General features: G+C 48.9%; 1 protein-coding gene across 1 annotated transcript in view; it reads right to left on the bottom strand.

Moving 5' to 3' along the window:
- Lgi2 (leucine rich repeat LGI family member 2) overlaps positions 1 to 19,202 on the bottom strand; it is a 30,965-nt gene extending 11,763 nt beyond the window's left edge. Inside the window, exons 1-7 of the mRNA XM_047567635.1 lie at positions 18,767 to 19,202; positions 16,907 to 16,978; positions 15,287 to 15,358; positions 13,315 to 13,386; positions 8,160 to 8,231; positions 7,348 to 7,517; positions 1,278 to 1,442 (exon numbers count right to left, since the gene is read on the bottom strand). Coding sequence (XP_047423591.1) covers positions 1,278 to 1,442; positions 7,348 to 7,517; positions 8,160 to 8,231; positions 13,315 to 13,386; positions 15,287 to 15,358; positions 16,907 to 16,978; positions 18,767 to 18,963 — 820 coding nt within the window. The 5' untranslated portion in view covers positions 18,964 to 19,202. The remainder of the gene's footprint in view (positions 1 to 1,277; positions 1,443 to 7,347; positions 7,518 to 8,159; positions 8,232 to 13,314; positions 13,387 to 15,286; positions 15,359 to 16,906; positions 16,979 to 18,766) is intronic.
- Positions 19,203 to 19,505: the final 303 nt, after the last annotated feature.

Below are 19,505 nucleotides of genomic sequence, written 5' to 3'. Positions count from 1 at the left end.
TCTACACCACCCCTCTCTTGAGAAGAGGGTTCTGTCCCCTACCTGAGGGCAGGCAGCCCTCGGCCATTGCTTACGGGGCTGCTGTGAGCTGCCAAGGACAGAAGCCGGTGCTGGCACCTCAGAGGCCTCAGCAGCGCGGCCCCGGGCGCCCGGTGCTGCCCCGAAGCTTCAGCTGCTCCTGCCTCCTGCCCTGGGGTGGGAGGAGAAGCCACCCACCAACCCGTTCATCCTTCCCCCTCTCCTGAGTCTGGAAAGAGAGCGAAGCAAAAGCACCAGGCTCCGGGGTCTTCCGCCGCCCTCTCTCCCTCAACATGGAGGCTGTTAGTCCTCCGGCCTCCGCTGCACCCCCAGCCGCTGCTCAGGAAGGTGAGCTCAGCACCAGGAGGCCAGATGGTCCAGCCACCGCCAGTGGCTCCTCTGAAATGCCGTCAGCAGGCTCATGACAGCTCCTTCCCCGGGCGAAACCACCCCCTGGCCTCCTCCCCCTGCACCATGCCTAGGAGCCCCCCAACCCTGAAGTTCTTCCCACAAGCTCTCCTCCTGCAACAGGTAAAGGGAAAGCTGCTCTGACTCCAAACAAGGGCCTGGAAAGGAAGTCCCTCTCTCCTCGTGACAATCAGGCTTGTGGGGGTGGGGCACTGTCCATAAAGTAAGCGTCAGTGTCCGATTGCACTTGACCACTGAGAAGTCCCTGAAAGACTTCTTTTGATTTTAATTTTATCCACTTATTTCAAAAGCAAGTAGACAGTTCAGTTTTTGGATCACTGAGACCCTGGGATCCCAAGACAGCACTGGAAGGAGCTCCAACGAAAGCAAACCCCAAAGGCCTGGGTGGAGCCATCTGTCAATTCTTATTTTGTAGGTGCCTCTTAAATGAGAGCAGCGGCCAGGGACAACAGGCTGGAGGGGCGTGGGTGGGTGGGTGAGCGTGCTGGTTAATCAGCTTCACAAATGGAAGCTGACACTGAGCTGCTAAGAAGCTGGGCAGACGGGCTGCTCCAACTGCACGGGGTGACCTGACCACCACACAATGCTTTCCGCTGCCCACGTGCAGCTCCTGCCCCTGCCCCCCTCAAAGGCTGTCCAGCAACAGACAGGATCGTCACCTGTGGCCTCTGCTCTCACCAGTCCCTGAAGAAAACGATGGAGGCATGAAGGGGGTGAGCTGGAACATGGTGCCACCTCCAACTGCGTTAGAGTGCCAAGTCCTTCCTCGACAAGACACAGGGCACTTGTCCCATGGGCCTTGGGAGACGCCGAACTCAGTCACAACCCACCTGTGATATTGTCGTAGCTCCGGAAGTTCATTTCGATGTGGTCCCACTCCAGCACCATGCAGTTCTCCATGCCGGGCTGCGCGATGGCCACGTACACGTCGTTCTTGGAGTTGAACGTGTCCACCGACACTGACTGGTAGGGCAAAGTCTGGTGAACGACAAAATCTGGGGATGGGCATTTAAAAAAAGATCATGAGGTCCATAAAATCTCCTGTGGGATCCACCAACCGCCCCTGCCCTTCCCTCCTTTCCACCCCGGTTCTGGAGGACTGGGGAGGGACCAGGAGGCAGGGAGCCAAGCAACACGTTCTGCCATCGGACAGGATGCGCAGCTTCTCCTGCAGCTTCCCATGGACAAACAGCTTCACAGGGTGGGTGAAAGATAACACATTAAACAAATCTGGTGAGACCTGACTTTCAAAACCCAGGCCAAGAGGAGGCTGCAGAGAGTCTTGAAGCTGTCATGCAGATTGCTCTGTGCCCAGGGGTGCTGTGGTCCAGCAAGTTTGGAAACACAGCGGTTCCAGTCCTACCAGCTCAGCCCCTGCAGGAAAGCAGCCTGCTTCTCAGACTTTCCCGGGGATCCCCAGTGGTTGGATGCACCCTGGCACCCCTGTTGGAAAACAGCGCCCCCGCTGTTCAGAACTAACACTGCATTCCACAGGGGAGTCACCATCTGGAAAAACCAAACCAAGCTCTCCACTGCAGTCCCAGTGGTGTCCCACGCCCGGGGGAAGGGAAACTAAGCGTGCTCACTGGCTGCTGAACTTGGTGTCTTGGTAAGCAAGAGCCATCTTCGGGTCTGGACAGTGCCACAGTGCACTCAGGACACACTCTCTGCATATTTCACGGTGAGTCAAGTGTCCTCATCCATGTTGCTGCCCTGAGCTGCAGCTGACTTTCTGCATTACAACTGACGGGAGGGACAGAGAATGGCCAAGGAACAGAGCAAAGCACACCCTTGGGAGCAAGCGAAGCAGGTGTGGGAGTAGCTACAGAAATCAAGAGGAGAAAGATCCTCTTTAAAACACACACACACACACACACACACACACACACTAATAAAGGCTGTGAAATAAAGTTTAAGCTATATTTTTGACCTGAGGTGCTTCAGTGTGTGCCACTCTTTAATAACGTGGGGCCATGATGGATGCCGCTAAGGAAAATCACTCCTAGGAGGAAATCCTGGCTTTCCTCAGCTCCTCTCACTCAAATCCTTAACCATCCCACCCAAGGGCCACGCACTCTGCAAGGCCTTCCCTAAGCAGCCCAATCCATGAAACTCACGGACTCATCCTAGGCACGATTGTTTAAATCTTGGTGAAATCCACCATGACTTCAAATAACATCACAGTCCAATTTGGAGATAAGGGGAAGAGCCTTGAGCATTTTACCATGCCCAGAGGGGTGAGCACCTGACCTTGGCCACTTAGCCAGCTTGGTGTCTCCTGAACCACGGGCTCCCAGAGGTCAGCCTGGGTCCTGCACTACTCTGAGCCTCACACAGCAGTCACTCAAGAAATAACTGCTGATGAGGGAGCCTCGTCAAAGATGTCACTCAAGAAAGGCACCAAGAGGCCACTCAGTATGAGCAAAGGAGGAACAGTGTAGGACAAACAGAGGAAGGAAAGGAGAGGGTGGCAGCTGGGCAGGCTGAGGAGGGTGGCATGGACCAGGGACGGGAAGGGCAGGTGGAGGAAGGCCAGGGCCGAGGGGCGGGGGTGTGCAGGCACCAGAAAGCACACAGGTCCTGAAGGCCCGAGGCTGTCCACCTCACCCTCCAGGTCTCAAGCACAACATGGGGCAAGGACACAGACCTCCCAGGCTCAACGACAGAGAAGATCAGGTCTCGTGAGTAGAAATGCCTATCTCAGGGACCCGGACGTTAATAAATGTGTTACTGAGGTCCAAGAAAGGACAGTCTACCTCCTCTGACCTAACCCAAGAGAGGCAGTGTCCACCTTAAGGGCACCTAAAATGAGATGCGGGGGCTGAGCCGCCACCTCCTTGCTGAATGACCCTGGGCAAATGGCTCACCCGTCTTTGCCTCGGTTTCCTCATCGTGTATTATGATGGCCCTGCGCTTACCCAGCACAAAGTGGACTTCAACCAGTTCACTGGAAGAGGTGCCCCTCCCCCACTCGGATGCACGGTGGGTGCACGATAAAGCCTGGGGCATAAGGAATGGGGGTGATCTGGCTGGCCCCAAGGCCCACTAAAGACTGCGGCAGAGCGCATGCGCGGAACGGTACACGCAGCAGCGAGGAAAGAGGCAGGTGGAGGTGCGCCGTGCCACAGGGAACCAAGAGGAAGCTGCCCTTGCAGCCCGACAGGAGGTGATGGACAGTGGAGAGACAGTGGCCCTAGTGGACGGGGCGGCTCCATTCCCGCAGCGAGCGAGCATCCTGGTGAAGATAAAGTAGGCTTCGGAGTCTTCCCTGCTCAAGGTTAGCTATGTGACCTTGAGCAAGAAGACAGAGCCTCAGGTTCCTCCTGGTAAAATGAGGAGCCCTTGGTAAGGCTGCGCGGGTACGTTTGCAGCCCAGCGCGGGCGTGCGGACGCTGCTCCCGAGCTTTATATACGCAACCACCACAGCACCGGTTGCTGCTGGAAGATGGAGGGAAGAGTCCCGCCCCGCCCCACTCCTAAAGATCACAGTGCGGTTCCATCAAAGACCAAGAACAGAACCGCCCCTGCGGGCACCAGCAGAGCCAGCGCCGGAGCCACAAAGCGCTGGTTGACCTCACAGGCTTGGCTGGCTTCTGTGTTCACGTGCAGATAAACGGGAGAGAGGTATGTGGCGCTCCGGGTGCTCCTTTTCTGGAGATATAAAAGAACTCCAAACGCAGCTGAGTTCTTTTAATTACAGTCGAGACGGCTATAAACTCCTCTTCTCCGTCTCTGGTTGCACCGGCTCATCCGAGCCTGCCAGAGGTTCTAAACGCTCCCTTGGTGCCCATAACTCAGGGCTCCTCGTTCCCATTAGTCTCCCAAACTGCGCTCAGTTCTCAGAAACACGAGCATTTGCTTTAAAATGCAGGCTGTTTCAAGTGCAGACCAAAAAGTTTCCGTTTTTATTGAAGAATTCCAGGATGAAGCAAGGCTGCCGGAAGAGTGAGCATTGTACGGATCTACCCTTTAGCAGCCCTGTTTCAATTTATTTTCCAAAACAGTGGCTTCATCATAGTTTCTATATATGAACTGGTACAACACAGACTGTTAAGTCACTAGAATGACAAATCTAATTCTTAGTAGGAGACATCACCACCAGCCCTGCCTACGAGGAGGAGAAGACAGAAGGAAAAGAAGAAGAAAGGGCAAACGAAGCCCTTGGATGCCGATGACTCTGTGCATATCTGAGCGGAGGGCGAGGCATTTAAATATCTTCTCCCACCCCCACCTTAATTTACCTTTCCCAAGCTGCAAAGCCAGCTCCTTGTGGAGAGATCTCAGCGAACACACATCCTGACATGACATCAATTTACGGGTGTTAAAATATTAATGGCACTCTCTGCCATTCACACTGGATTAAGTTCATGATGTCAGTGGGTCTCTTACAATCTAGGCCTTTCTCCCCCTAGAATCAACAGATTTGTACGTGGCTATTTATAGCACTGGCAGAAAATAAATTATACATGATGCTGAGCCTACGGGGAGAGAAAGTGCACATTAATGCATTATTTCTCTTTGCGTTTTCATCAGCCCCCAAATGGGGAAGCTCATAGGACAATTAGGATGCAAAGTTCGCTCCCTCTAAGGAATTTAGTGAATTATCCACCTAACACAGGGATCATCGCAGGTAACAGGGATTTTTGAGCAGCTAAAAATAGACTTGAAGGGGAAGCTGCAGAAGAACAGTGATTAACCTGAAAAGCTGAAGCACCCAGTGGTGGCTGCCTCGTGTTAATTAGTCCCCTTTGCCAAAAAACAGAGCGGTAATGGTGCCTTCCTCTCTCTGGGCCAAACCAGGGGAGATCTACCGGAAGACATTGCCTCCTCTCCCGAAAAGCTGAGCTAAGAGGAAAACAAGGCTCTGGGAAACGTGCTTCTTCCCAAACCTCTAGCAAGAAGACCGCAGCCGCACCCTGAGCTGTCCGCAGGCTCTGCATCTTCCATCCAATCTCACTTCCTCCACAGCCTTTGATGAAGCACCGGAGACTGGGGCTTGAGCTTAGCAGAAGACGGGAAGCCAAAATCCCCACACTTCACTGCCCTTCTTCCTGCATGGCAGAGACTACACTGGGGGACAGCCAGGTTATATTTTGTGGTGCCCCCTTTCCCTGATGGGAGAAACTGTAAGAGCTAACATGTCCTTGAGTCTCAAAACAATAGCAAAGATAGCACTGTCATCTCCTTTCCAGAAAGCCCTATGCTGGCTTTCCAAGCTGGGGCAGGAAGCTTGCTCGTGAGACAAAGATACACAAGACAGACGCAGCCCTGAGTGGGGTTAGGGGCTCGCACTGCCCCACAGGGTTCTGTTTCAGGACCTGGCTGCCTCAGTTCCAAACCATCTCCTTTCCAATAATCACTCTCAGTATCTGGATCGTTTTTATAACCATCCAGATGATCCTCAAGTCGGAAATCGTGTTTTTTGTATGAATGATTCCCTACTCCCAAGGTCCTCTGCTGCCCATGTCAATCCTTTCAGAAACTGGCCAAGTTTCCCCACGCTATGGCTGGTTCAGCATGAACACAACAATGGAAGATGCCGCCTTCACCTGGAGTTTAGAGAACGCCCCTGAAAAACTAGACAAGAGACAGAAAGGAACCCTAAGAAGCTCCTGTGGAGCATTTAATACTAAATGGTCTCAAATGCCATCTTTTGGTGCAAATGTCATTGACTATGCCCTCTGATTTATTGCACTGGCCCCACAGTACAATATATAACCTCTTAGTGGCCTCAGGTGGCTAAAGGGTACCCGCCAATTACACAGCTGAATAAGTCCCCAGTCAATGACGAAGGACAGGGCACTCCCATGAGATTTCAGGCTTTCAAAAAAATAAATAAATAAAATAAAATAAAATAAAGACAACTTGTAGGGCCTCTTATTTACAAAGGAAAGGCATTTAGAAATAATTTTCACTTTATGGATTTTTGTTTATTTGTTTGGAGGGTGGTAGCGGGTTCTGGCCTCCTAGGTGATATTTTCTTCGTGGAATTTGGGTGTCTTTTGAGTTTCTGCAACTATTTTCTGAGTTCTCATTCCCGCTGCTTCTGCTGACAGGCCTAGCGGCTTTGTAGATACCAACTCTCAACCTCAATGTTTATTTTTATGAAGATCTAGAAAGCAGGTTTCATGCTGTGGATTGATCCTCTCTCCTTTAAAAACTGGCTTTAGAAGCAGCAGAAACTGCCTGTGCCTTTCATATGGAGATGCCCACCTGCTCTCTGCCTGCTGTGACAGTTGAGCCGGTTGGTATTTTAATTCTATTCTATAACCTGAAAAAAACATTTAAACTAAAACCCTGAGGCCAGCCCTAGAAAAACAAAACTGAACTTTACATTTTTCTCTCAATGAGTTTTTTCTTTGGATACCTTACATCTTTTTTCTTTTGATAACTTACATTTTCTTCTTTGCTCTTTATTATAATTTACCTACTGATCTCTTCTTAGTTGGAACTATAAAAACAGTTTATAGATTTAGGAGTCCGGTATTCAATTTCCAATAAACACTGTCTTTGAATCAGGAGAAGGGTAAAGACAAAACAATTCAGGTCTGTGACTAGTTTTCCAGAAAACTGAGACAGACTTGAAAGATGTTCTCCTGCCAAACTCATGAGTTGATATTTTGATCTTGAAAGAGGAAAAACAAAACAAACTTCAGAGAAATTTGAATTTTGTAAAGAATCAAAATGAAAGCCAGAGCCATTAATTAACAAAAGTCCTTCCAAATGGTTGAGAGATTTTGCCAACCTCACGGTTTCATTTCTGTTAGAATGCTGCAACTTTCTCTTAACTTCGGTAGGAAACTCCTGCATCCTCTTTACCCTGCACCCTGTTGACGACCTACAAGAAAAACGAAGGGACTGTGCTAAACGTCCACCTTGGACAAGGAAGGCTCTGGGTACCTGTGGTCGTGCACTCGTAGTCGAAGCTGGCCACCTCGTTCAGCTTCTTCTCCTGGTATTCTGGTGGACCGAAGCACAGCACGTCAGAAACGGTGGAATTGGTCATCTTCAACCACAGATACAACCACTTGGCTTTGCAATCACATTCAAATTTATTACCCCTTAAGTCCCTAAAAAAAGAAAAAAAAAAAACAAAACAGACTTGATGTGCTTTGGTAGTGATGTAGGGATACTAACAGCTTGATTTATTTTAAACCCCCTAGATGTAGAATTTTTAAAAAGGGCATTAGGTGCTTCCTATTTCTTGTGGGTATCGTTGTCTTTACCTAAGGCTTCTCAGGACCATGATCCTGGCTGTGTAACAAAAAGACCGATCTCAGAAATGGCATATCACCTCCTCTCCAACCCTCTTGAAATTGTCACCACATGGAAATGGGGAGGGGCAATAGAAAAGAACACACACAACTTAGGTTCTCAAAAACCAAACAGGATGTCACAGGAAGACAGTTTAAGATCCTGTCAAACCCTGTCCAGGAAGAAGCGACCAACCCCACAAGACAATGCAGTTGGATTTGCTGTCTGGGAGAGTGGGGACTTCCTGTCCAGCAGGCCTAACTTACCGTTGACCTAATGGTACTGTGCCTACTGTCAGCTGGTCTGATCCAGCACAATGCAAACCACGCAGTTTTATTACTTGTTATCGATTGTTAATGACAGCATGAAAGAAATGCAGCAAGAAGCAGAGGGGACTGGAAGATATGATTAACAGGGGCGCAGTGACAAGTATACACAGACTTAATCTCATTACTTACAGTTCAATCAGAGAGTCTAAGTCACTGAAGACGTCCCTTGGTAGCGCTTTAATGTGGTTATTGGCCAAAGAACTAGAAACAGAGAGTCACATAATAATGTGGTTATCATCTGCATGCCCCATCACTCTGAAGTCCCTGTAAATGTAGCTAATGACTTAAACAGCTCTCGCCCTCATCATAGTGTGGTTTAATTCCTGGCCTTGATCATCAGCACTGGGAGAAAGTCATGAGCTCACTCACACAAAGATAACGTTGTAGATGCTGGATTACCTTGGAAGCTTTTTTGTGTTTGTTTTTATTTTTATTTATTTATATTTGTTAGTTTTTGGTACCAGGGATTGAACTTGGGGGCACTTAACCACTGAGCCACATCCCGGCCCTTTTCTGTATTTTATTTAGAGACAGGCTGTCACTGAGTTGCTTAACACCTCGCTGTTGCCGAGGCTGGCTTTGAACTCGCGATCCTCCTGCCTCAGCCTCCCAAGCTGTTGGGATCACAGGTGTGTGCCACCATGGCCCGTTTGTGTTTTGTTTCTTAAAATAAGCATTTACGCAGCTGTTTATGCACATCTGTTAAACTTGAGATGGCTTTCTATGTTTCCTGGAAAGGTCCCTTTGATGGTGTGCAGGACCTTCCCTTGTCCAGGTCCCTCCACTCCTGCTCAGCCACAAGCGTGCATCTCACACTGCTCAGATCCAGCCACATGGCCTCCATAGGATTTCCCAGCAGGCCTGAGGCCTCAGCACCCACGGGCCCGTCTGGGACACTCTTCCCCAGATATCCACACGACTCACTCCACCTCCCTCAGGTCTGTCCTCAACTCTTCCCGCCCTCCCTGACCTCTGTCCATCACCCCTCCCCGCTTATGAATCCTCACTCAAAGACTGTCATTAGCATGCTCCGTACTTTAATTATCTGTTTGAATTATTAGCTTATTGGCCATATATCCTCCCCATGCAGAAGCGACATGAAGACAGATGACTGTCTGTCTGTCCACAGCTGTATGCCCAGTTCCTAGAACAGTGCCCACTGTATGGTAGAGTCTCATTAAATCTTTGTTGAATGAATGAATTAAGCACCCAAGTAACAGTGACCACAGAAAATGTACAGTCTGTCCCCTGGAAGTTCCCTAATGATCCGCCTAAGTGAATTCTATCACTCATGACTCTAAAAAGGACCCAGTGAATACTCTTTTACATAAAGACACTCAGCTCTAACCCTCAAGGATAATATAATAAAAACTCGGTGAGTCATAATGTTTAGAGAATGACTGGTAATGCTCAATTTCATTTTCTCATTGACAAAGGTTGGGGAGAAACTACTATGCTTGCTGTCCTTAGTGTTGAAGATCTTCCCAAGATGCCCGGGTCCATGCCCCACCTCCAGGAAGTAGACCAGCGTGACAGCATCAACTCCTGCTGACCCAGGATTCTGCAGTGCCCTACCACCATCCTGCTGCAGATGAGCATCCAGGGTGCAGGGCTGTTGTGAAAGATGCTGGGAATCCAAACGCCGTACCTCAAGTCTGGTTTCCCCAGGCCCCACGTGCTCATGGGAGTCAGCCAAGAAACTGATGCCTATTTCTGTGTTCTCTTATGAATTTAAGGACAAATGACAAAACATAAATATATCTGAAATGAGTTGTTCCTAGCATCCTAAGGACCCTTTCCACCAAGATGATTAAGGAAATGTTTCCTCTTAGAGTCAGTTAGGTTGGCAGAGTCAAAAGTGTGAGCCCATTGTGTTTCTGTTTTGGTTTGGTTTGCTTAGGGCTTTTTTTTTTTTTAAGTCAAATGTTTTTACTTCAATATGAGGAGACTCGTGGTTTCTAAATTACACCCCTTCCCATCCAGGTACCCATAAGTGGATTAAAATCCAATTGCATGTACTATTTTAATTTTTTTCCTAAATGATTTATTTGTACATTTTTAAATGCATTGGGAAAGATGCTGGAGATGTGATCAGACTGAACCCAGTGAGGAAGTAGCTTTTTGAACTTTAAAAAGGGGGTGTTTTGATTTTTTTATGGTGGATGGTGGATTTTTCTGGAAAGCAAAGTACAAAAGGGTTTTGGCTAATTAAAGGTTAATTATTGAGCTAAAAATTTTGGCTGACAGAAAGTTTGTACTGAAGTGATAAGAATATGCGGAATGCTAAAGTCACAAGTTTAGCAATCGTTCCAAGAATGCAATTTCAAGCTCAGAAAGCAGAATTATTTAGAGGGTTATCCACCCCACTCACGCTAAGTGCTTAACATCTCCCTCCCTACTTCATTTTGTCTACAAATTCATGGCACTTACTTCATTTCTGAAACTATTTAACAGTTCTCTGTCCCTCGGGCTTTACAGGACTGCTGGAAAACAAACGTCCTAGATTTTAGTTACAGATTGGCACTGCTTCATCAATGCTCTGAAACCTGATCTATGTTTCTTTGCATATGAACTTGCATCTGTAGGTGCTGGAAAAAAGACAAAATCAGATACTTAATGTAAACAAGCAAATTCCAGGCCGGGTTGTCCCTGGGCACAGAAGTGAACTTCAGAGCTGAGGTCTTCTCTTCATTAGAGGTTTCACAAAAAGGGAAGGAGGGGGACCTGCTCATTCATTAAACACTGTACTAAATGTGTTAACTTCTAAATACATCTGCAGCCTAGAGAGGCAACTTTTTAAAGTCACCAGATTTGCCTGGAAGTAGGAGACATTCTAAAAAAAAAAAAAATCCAGCTCTGTAAGAAATCCATTGGTCAATCAACAAATCACAAAATGTGTCCTGCAGGATTTGCCCTGAGCTGGACATGAAAGGGCAGAGCTCGTGGAAGATGTGCAAGGGCTTTGCCCCCATCGGTCCTTCTACCCTGCTGGGGAGCCTCAGCCAGGGTTGGTGCAGACAACAAGGAGTAGTGTGTGTGTGTGTGTGTGTGTGTGTGTGTGCGCGCGTGTGCGTGTCTCCCCAGCCAAAGCAGGGACAAGAGAGATCAGGAAAGGCTTCAGGGAGAGACGGAACTCAATCTAGACTTTGATGGAGAAGGCGTCTCTAGGAGATTGAGGACAGAAGAAACAGCATCCCAGGCAAGGGAAAGGACGAGAGGGAAAAGCCCTGTCATGGCATGACCTGGGTGTGCGGGGCCACAGAGAGCCTCCCGCTCTGAGGATGTTCGGGACAATGAGGCTGGAGAGCTAGAGGAGGGCCCTGTGGGCTTAGCCCAGCCGAGCTGAGCCGATGCATCTGGAACACTCTGGACCCTAGTGGAGGACTCCCTTGTTCCCTCTGAATTTGTGCTCTCTGAGTGTCACACAGAGAAGGAGGTACATCTTACAAGCACGCACATATGGTAACACATGAAATAAATACACAGCATGCACACGCACAGTTATGCACACACATAAATGTCCATGTACCCATGAGCACGCACACATAAAGATCTCAAATCCACCCATGGTACCTGCTGGGCTATTCCCTTCTCTGATGGAGGAGCAGTAGCCAACTGGGCACATGAAGTCACCATCTGGACTAAGTCAGTCATGCAGGCTTTACTTTAGCTTCATAATCACTCAAAAACAAAGCTCCTCATTCCTGACTCCTGGGAGCCAGACGCACCCAGACTCAGCTGTTCCTCTCCAGACATCGCAGCTGTCCTGTTAGAAAACCCTGTCTGGCCACCCAGTCTGCCACAGACTTAGGACAAGGACTTAGCAGTCCATGGAGAAATCGAGACTTCTTAACGAGTAGGAGAGAACCATGTTCATTGACGATGGCGCTAAGGCTGACCACACCTTGAGCGTTCACCATGAGGAACGGGCTGGATGCTTTGCAACAAAGCAGTATTACATACAGCAGCCCTACGCAGTCAGCACCATCAGTCTCATATTAAGGATGAGGACACTGGGGCTCAGAAAGGTTAAGTCATATTAAATGATGGCCTTGAGATTTGAACCCAAGTCTATGAAACTCCAAGCCCATAATCTTAGCCTCTACAGGAAAGTAGGGATTTGGCATATAGACCGAATCTGAAAAAAGTCAAGATTTTTATAGGAAGACAAGGAAACCTGGAGCAATAATGCCAACGAGAACCTTCCACCTGCAGGGACTGTGTTGATCCAGATGTTTTGTGTCTCATGATCTCCCTGCTCCTGAGTCCCCAGGGCAGAGTTTCTGCATGGTGGGCTTCCAAGCAGGGCTCGCTGTGTCCACAGGCGGACACCCAGGCCAGCATCAGAGCTTGATGTGATGGCTGTCTTGCTAGATGACTCTGTGTATACCATTATCTGTTGGGGTTACACCCAAAGGTGCCACCATCCCTGCCCAATGTCCACACTCAAAGCCCTTCAGGCTCTCTTTTTTTGCTGCAGATAGGCTGCCTGTGGAGATGAGACCTGTTTTCTTACTCAGACACAAAATATCAATCGTGCCAATGGAACCTGGCTCCTGCCTAATAAATTACCCTCACCAAGACAATGAGTATTTTTGCATTTTCATAAACACAGCCACCATTTTTTCTAGTTTTATAAATTTGCTAAATGTGTGTACTTGCTTCATTTTGATATGCCAATTCAAATCAATTTGTTTAATTCTTTTTTGTCTCCAGAAAGCTATTAAGGAATCCAAGAGCTTAGCTGAACCCGCAGATTAATCCAACATAAGAGAAAAAGTGATTTGCATTCAAATGAGAGCAACCACAAAGATGTCTCTATTCTGCTTTGTCCTAATTCTGATCCCATATTTGACATTCTTCAATGAGTCATTTATGCCTCGGTTCCCAAATCTGTACAATGGGGACTCACAGGTTATCACAGAAGAGAGAGGAGAAGGCTCACCAGGCACCCAGCCCTGCACCCAACACCAAGTAGGTACAGGATACATGTTAGCCCCTGGTCGTTTCCTACCTCCAGCAGCAAGACCCCTCACAGCTCAGGACTCCTTACTTCATGTGGCCCCAGCTGCGATTCAGGATGTTGGGGAAGATAATTAAGCCAAGAGGTGGTAATCACAAAGAGCAAGGTCTGCTCCACAGTAAAGAAAACTCTTGGGCCACCTGGAGATGAGTTTCCTTCCAGGGATGTTATAATATAGAAATGGGAAGGCAGAGACATATGCTGGGGGACCAATCCTACCCCACACATGAAAGGACTGGCGACATTTGTTACAGGACTTACAGGTGAGTCAGGTCACGGAGGCCACGGAAGGCGTTTCTTGAAATGGTTTCTATTTTGTTCCCTTCGATGAACCTAAGGGGGGGAAAGTGGCATAATTCAACTGAATTTCCTATTCTTAAAATTTCTAAAAAAGTGATCCTGGTATGCTTTTGGAGTAAAATCTAGAAGCATTCATGAATCATAACATCTCTGAAGACTAAGTTAGCTACAGCGATTCCACGTGGGAGAAAGGCACACCAGCGTATCTGCGCTCCTTCCAGACAGCAAGGAAGTCTTCAAGCTCGGAGTTGGAGTGGGGCAAGGGTGCATGGGACAAAGGCAAGAAATGCTCATCTCTGCAAGACTGGAGCGCTTCCAGACATGTCCCCTGCTCTGCTCTGCTTGCATTTCACAGCACCTGGCTATTTGCTCTTTTGATCATATCACGGTCCCTTGAGGGGAGTCCAATGTTTTACATGGTGCTATTAAAGTTTTTGCTGAGGGAAAGTTCCATTAAGCTTGCTTCTCAGCAACCTGGAGCAATTCCTGTCCCACCCTCCAAGCAAAGGGGTGACAAGGCAGGGATCTTTTCCAGATCTCTGCCAACAGGAAGTCGGAAGTATAATGAAATTGAACGGGGGCTGGCTTGCTTTCTCTGTGATAAAATGTTCATAGAATCTTGCAACCATAACCCTGGTCATGCTTTAAACTCTGTGGGGAAGACAGGATGTGAATGTACTGTGACTATTCCCTGGGGTCACAGTGAACTAAGTTTTAGCTTATGGTTTTGCATTACATCAACTGTCAGGGAGTCTTTGATGAGACAGTCTAAGAAAGAAGCTTTGCTACATCTGTGAACAGGTTCTTGATCCATGCACTGAGAACTTTCTGATGTCTTTTAAAAAAAAAAAAAAAGAATCTGGTGTCTCTTTAGTAAAAGACTTCAGCATAAACTGACAAGCTAACTTCCTCCCCAGCAATCTGGCCCCAGAGATGAACAGCGCTCCAGGAAAACTCATAGCTTCCCCTCTGTCCCTCCCTCGCAGAGTGTGTGCCTTGTCAGAGGCTGGCTGGAGTTAGCACTGGGGTTGGTTGGATTTAGCACTGGGGTCCTGCCATTCTTTCCACGCCATGTAAAGTCAGAGTATTGCATGATCGGAGTATGCAAATTACATCTATTCTGGAGGAAGAACCCCCCATTCCCCCAGATCCAGATCAGCAGAAAGTTTCCCTACCCCCAGGTGTATCTGGCATTCCAACATCTACCTGTCATCTTCAAATAAGAAAGCAGAGACAGGGCTTTAACAATCCCTCTGAATGCTAAGTAAGAAATCTCATCTGATGGCAGGATTAGCTTCATTACAGACTTTCAGAATACCAGAATGAAAGAATTTAGGGGAAAAAGACAAGGTGTTTTGGTGCGGAATCCAGAACAAAGGCAAAGCTCATTGCTAATAAAAATAAAAATAATAACCACACATCTGAAGAGGGGAAAATCATCTTTTTTCTTTGATAGGGAAAAAGAAAATACTATTAGATTCAGCAGAAGCCAGAGGAAATACTACAAACCGGATGTGGGATAGCTGGATAAGGAAAGAGTTGTACCCCCAAATAGGGAAACTTTGTTTAAAAATAAGTAACCCTCAGAACCCTTCAGCCCTATTTCTGGCTGATCAGCAAATCATGCCTGGTTATGAGAGGCAAAAATAACCAACACAGTTTCCAATTTTGCTTACTCCACTACAAATTAAATGTCACCAGGGAATGAATGAATCTCTTTCCTTCTTTGTTTGCTTTTCCCCTCTTTGTCTCCAGCCTCCTCCTGCCCCAGCATGTTTAGAAGCAAGGAAGCTCTCAAAGGTCAGTGCAGAAAAGAGAATAGGGTTGACTCCATTTGCAGACCCTCTGAGAGATTCTGTCCTAACTCAGGACACAATCCAGCAAGCCACCAAGAGACAGAGCACTCTGCAAGCAAACAAATCAACACACTTACAGGTATTCCAGATGGAAAAGTCCAGCAAATGCATCATCCCGGATCACGGTGAATGAGTTAGAATTCAGCAGTCTGAAAATAAGACAGATGTCAAGGCAGAAACACAATGCCTGAGCCACATGATATAGCCCTTTCTGTTTCTTTTGCTATGCTCTGATTTGGGGACAAACCTGGGCTCTTCTAGTCCAAGAGCAGCCCATTAGGTCCCCAACATGATTATGACACTGCTGATTCAAATGATGGGGAGTGGATTCCTTTGGTTGGGTTTTCTGGTCATTTCCAATACTCCACCTCTCTCACCCCTAGGTTTCTCAGTAAATATGAACTGATAATTCTGAGGCAAGACACAGCAGCTTTATGATGCATAAGCCACCACTGAATTATAGACCTAGAAAAATCTCATCCAACTTTATTTTTAGAGAAATCCAAACCCAAAGAAGTTAGGTGATTTGACCAAAGTCACACAGTTGAGGGGAAAAAAATCCTTTCTACTACATTATACATTTCCATGAAAAATGACAGAAAAGTTTAGGAAGTCTTCAGAAGACTCTTCATCACTATATAGTTTTTTGTTGAATTGCCACTTGAGACAATATGGTAAGTCTATGCAGTCTACAATAATCACTTAGAATACCTAAATTTATATATCTACTCCTACCTTGGAGAGAAAGTTTATTCTAATATCATTACAATTCTAAGAGAATTTAACTTTTAAAACAGTAAGGATAATGTTGTAAACAGACATATAACACTTCAAGAAAAAAATAACCACAGTCCATTTATTTAGGAGGAGTAGTGATCTATATTTCTGAATATTTTTCTGTAGCTCATTGCTCGCTTTAGTTACAGTCTCATCTCAAATTTAAGAAACTAACGTGACAAAGAGAATGAGCTATATACTTGACTTTGCCTGGAAATGATCTACTTTGGAAAAGTGCTTTGGGGACATTTGTGTTTATAACAAACCAACCCAGCTGACCTGGGTTATGGGCACTCACTACAGTAACCTGGGCATTGCTCACCAAGAAAAGCTGGGACAAAGAGTAGTTATGAGTGAGGGCTTTGAGTTTTGGGTTAGAATCGCTGTGATTCTTTTTTTTTTATGGCAAGTTACTTAATCTCTGAACCCCAGTTTCCTCATCTGTCAAATAGGAAAATCAAAATACCCTCTGCAAAGAGATGATATGCTCTTGAGATATAATTAAGCACATAAATTCATACTATGCTATCTGCCTGTTTAATGGGTAAACTAGAAATGTTCCTCATTCCAGGGTAACATTAAGATCCTAAAATGTAAGTTTCTTTTGAAGTGAGATGTTTGGGGAGCTTCATTCTGGTCATGACTGATGTAAGCACCTGCCCCGTTGCTGAATCTGGGAGTTGGATCTACAACAAAGTCCTGGAAGACAGCGAGGACCAAAGTCAGGAAAGGACCTGGAGCAAGGAGACTTGATGCTTTGTTGAAAACATCTCGGGGCCAGTTAACACCAAAAGCCAGCCACCATTCACTCAGGGAGCTGGGGTATTTCAGGAAGGACTGACACCAAAGAGGCAGAGACCACCCTTCAAGGACCACCCTTCCGGGACCCCCTTTTTGCAAAGAGAGTTTTCCATACTCACAGCAGCTGCAAGGAAGGCAGATGGGAAAACATTCGGTCCTTGATTTCTGAAAATGTTCCATTTACTAGGCTCCTACAGGCAAAAGAGGGACAAAAGAAGGCCTGGGTTTCTTAGGAAGTGCCGGGTGTGGTGGGCCATTGGCCTCACCCGCCACCTGCTCTTTGAACGCTTCCTCTTACCACAGGAGACCATCAGCTTCCCAGGGGTAGGAATGGGAAGAGTAGAGCCTCTTGCCAACGCATTTGATCAATATGAAAACTAGTCTGGATACTAGACACCTGCACCATCCGTTTGGCTTCCTTCACAGACATTAGCTCAGCCAGCTCCAATCAATCCCCTGGCTTCCTTCACTTAACTACGGGAGGCCCCGGCTGCAAATGGATAATTACTCCACCTCTGCCCAAGATTGTGTTTGTGCAGACACAAAGTTAATGTTGGCCCACGAAACTCTGGGGTAGGATTAAGCATTTCCCTTGGGAGTATGTCTCTGAAAGACACTCTGAGCACTTCTGATTAAATGCACCATGAAAGCCTTGAGGGAAAACTCAAAAGACACCTGAACTTGACTGTGCGGGGGAGGCAATGCCATCTGCCAAATGAAATGGTCAACCAGGGGACAAGAAGCTTGGCTACATTTCTGCCCCCAGGTTCCCTACCCTTCCTGGCCACAGCAGGACCTCAATACTTTATTTCCGTGAACATGCAGATCAATTAAGCAGCTGCTGGTTTAAAGGATTTAACAAGGGGATTTCTGATTTCTGGAATCCTCCATGTCACCTGACTTGGCAATAGTAAGAATCAGACAGGCCTTCTGTTCTTCCAGCCAGACTCTCCTGACTTCCTATAAATGCAAACAGGATGCCCCTGGCTCCTAGGTCCAGGCCTCGTTCTGGCCTTGGACATGAGCAAGCACAAGTAACATCACCCTCAGGACTCCTTCTTCTACAACCGAGTGTGCACCCAGCACCTGGGCCAGGAACAAGGGAGCACCCTGGCAGCAGATCTAGTCCAACAGCCCCTTCCACAGTCATTAGGACAGCTAGTCATTTGACCTGAGTGGCAGTGTGATCCAAGTTGAAAGCATCTCCTAGCAGGTGAACAAGGAATGCTAAGCCCTTTTTGGTCATTTACTCCAGTACTGGAAAAGCAGGCAACACAAGACCAAGGGAGGGAAGGGGCAAGAAGTCCCCTGGACGTCAAGCATGAAGTGGTCTGACTTCCTGCCCTTGACACTGAGCTGGACACCCCACATCCCAGGGCTCTGCCAGGACCTGGGAGCCCCCTCTTCTGGCCACGTGGGGTGGCCTCCACTTCCAGAGGCTCTTCCCACCCTGCAGTGTGGAGGGAGGAGGAGGCCACGGTGCCAACCTCAGTCTCACTGTGAGGTGGGGCAGTGAGACTCACCGGCTCCCAGTTTGCACCCCATCCAGTCACGTTCGGCTGCTCCTATGGCAACCACACACCCACCACCCCACAAACACAAACAGCGGCGGTCAAACTTTAACGCTGCACCCCGGAATCACCGGCGGACGCCAAACGCAGACCCTGAGGCTCCATTTCACAGACCCTATCCTCCATGGGCGCAGATCTCCCAGGTGGGTCTGATGCAGGTGGACCGCGGGCCACACTTTGAGAAACACTGTCACGGGAACCCGATTGGGTTCCCAGACGCTAAGGCTCGGGGTCCCTCCATCCTCCCGGGACAGAGACTCCACCCACGTCCCTAGCGCGCCGGCACCCAAAAGCCAAGACAGGGACTGGTGAGTGGGGTCCGGTGGCGCTACCCCAGCGCCAAGGCAACTCCCTGGCGGCGGCGGACGCGGGGTGGGGCGGGGTGGGGGCTGGAAGGGTCCCACTCACAGGGAGCTGATGTCGCCCGGCACGATCCTGGGCACCCAGGAGGAGCCCACGCAGATGATGGACTCCTTGGTACAGCTGCAAGTGGCGGGGCAGCGCGCCAGCCGCCTCACCTGCGCGCTCCGCGGGATCAGGCACGCGGCGCCCAGCAGCAGCAGCAGCAGCCCCAGCGCCCCGCCGCCGCCCCGCCGCAGCGCCATGCCGGGTCCCCGGCCCCCGGCTCGGTCCGGACCCCCGCCGCCGCGCCGCGCGCTCGGACTCGGACCCGGCGCCGCTGCAGACACGGGCGCCGCTCGCTGCTCGGCCGCCGCCGCTGCTGGCGAGGACGCGGGCGCCGCGGGTGTGGGAGGCCGAGCCGCAGCCGAGCAGCATGCTGGCCGCCACCCCCACTCGGCGCCCCCACCCGAGCCCGGGCTGCTGGGCGGCCGCCGCCGCTGCGCCCGCCGCACTCGCGCCCGCCTGACATCAGCACTCGCGCCCGCAGCCCCGCTGGCCAATGAGTAGCGCACGGCCCGGCCCGCCCCGCGGGGGAGGGGGCCGCGGCGCCCCGGAGGGCGACCCGGAAAAGTTGGGGGACCTCGGGGGAGGGGCCAGCCCGGACTGAGACCCCTCGGGAGTCTGGCCGAGCCGCGGAGGATCAGATGCCCGCAGTCCCGCCACAGGCTGCAAAGAAGGTGGGGGTGGATCCTTTAAGCCTGGCCACAACGTGAGCCCCCGAAAAGTAGGGACGGGGAGAACTGGC

This window comes from Sciurus carolinensis, chromosome 10 (assembly GCF_902686445.1).
Source record: "Sciurus carolinensis chromosome 10, mSciCar1.2, whole genome shotgun sequence".
NCBI lineage: Eukaryota > Metazoa > Chordata > Mammalia > Rodentia > Sciuridae > Sciurus > Sciurus carolinensis.
This window is presented reverse-complemented; position numbering and strand designations above follow the sequence as displayed.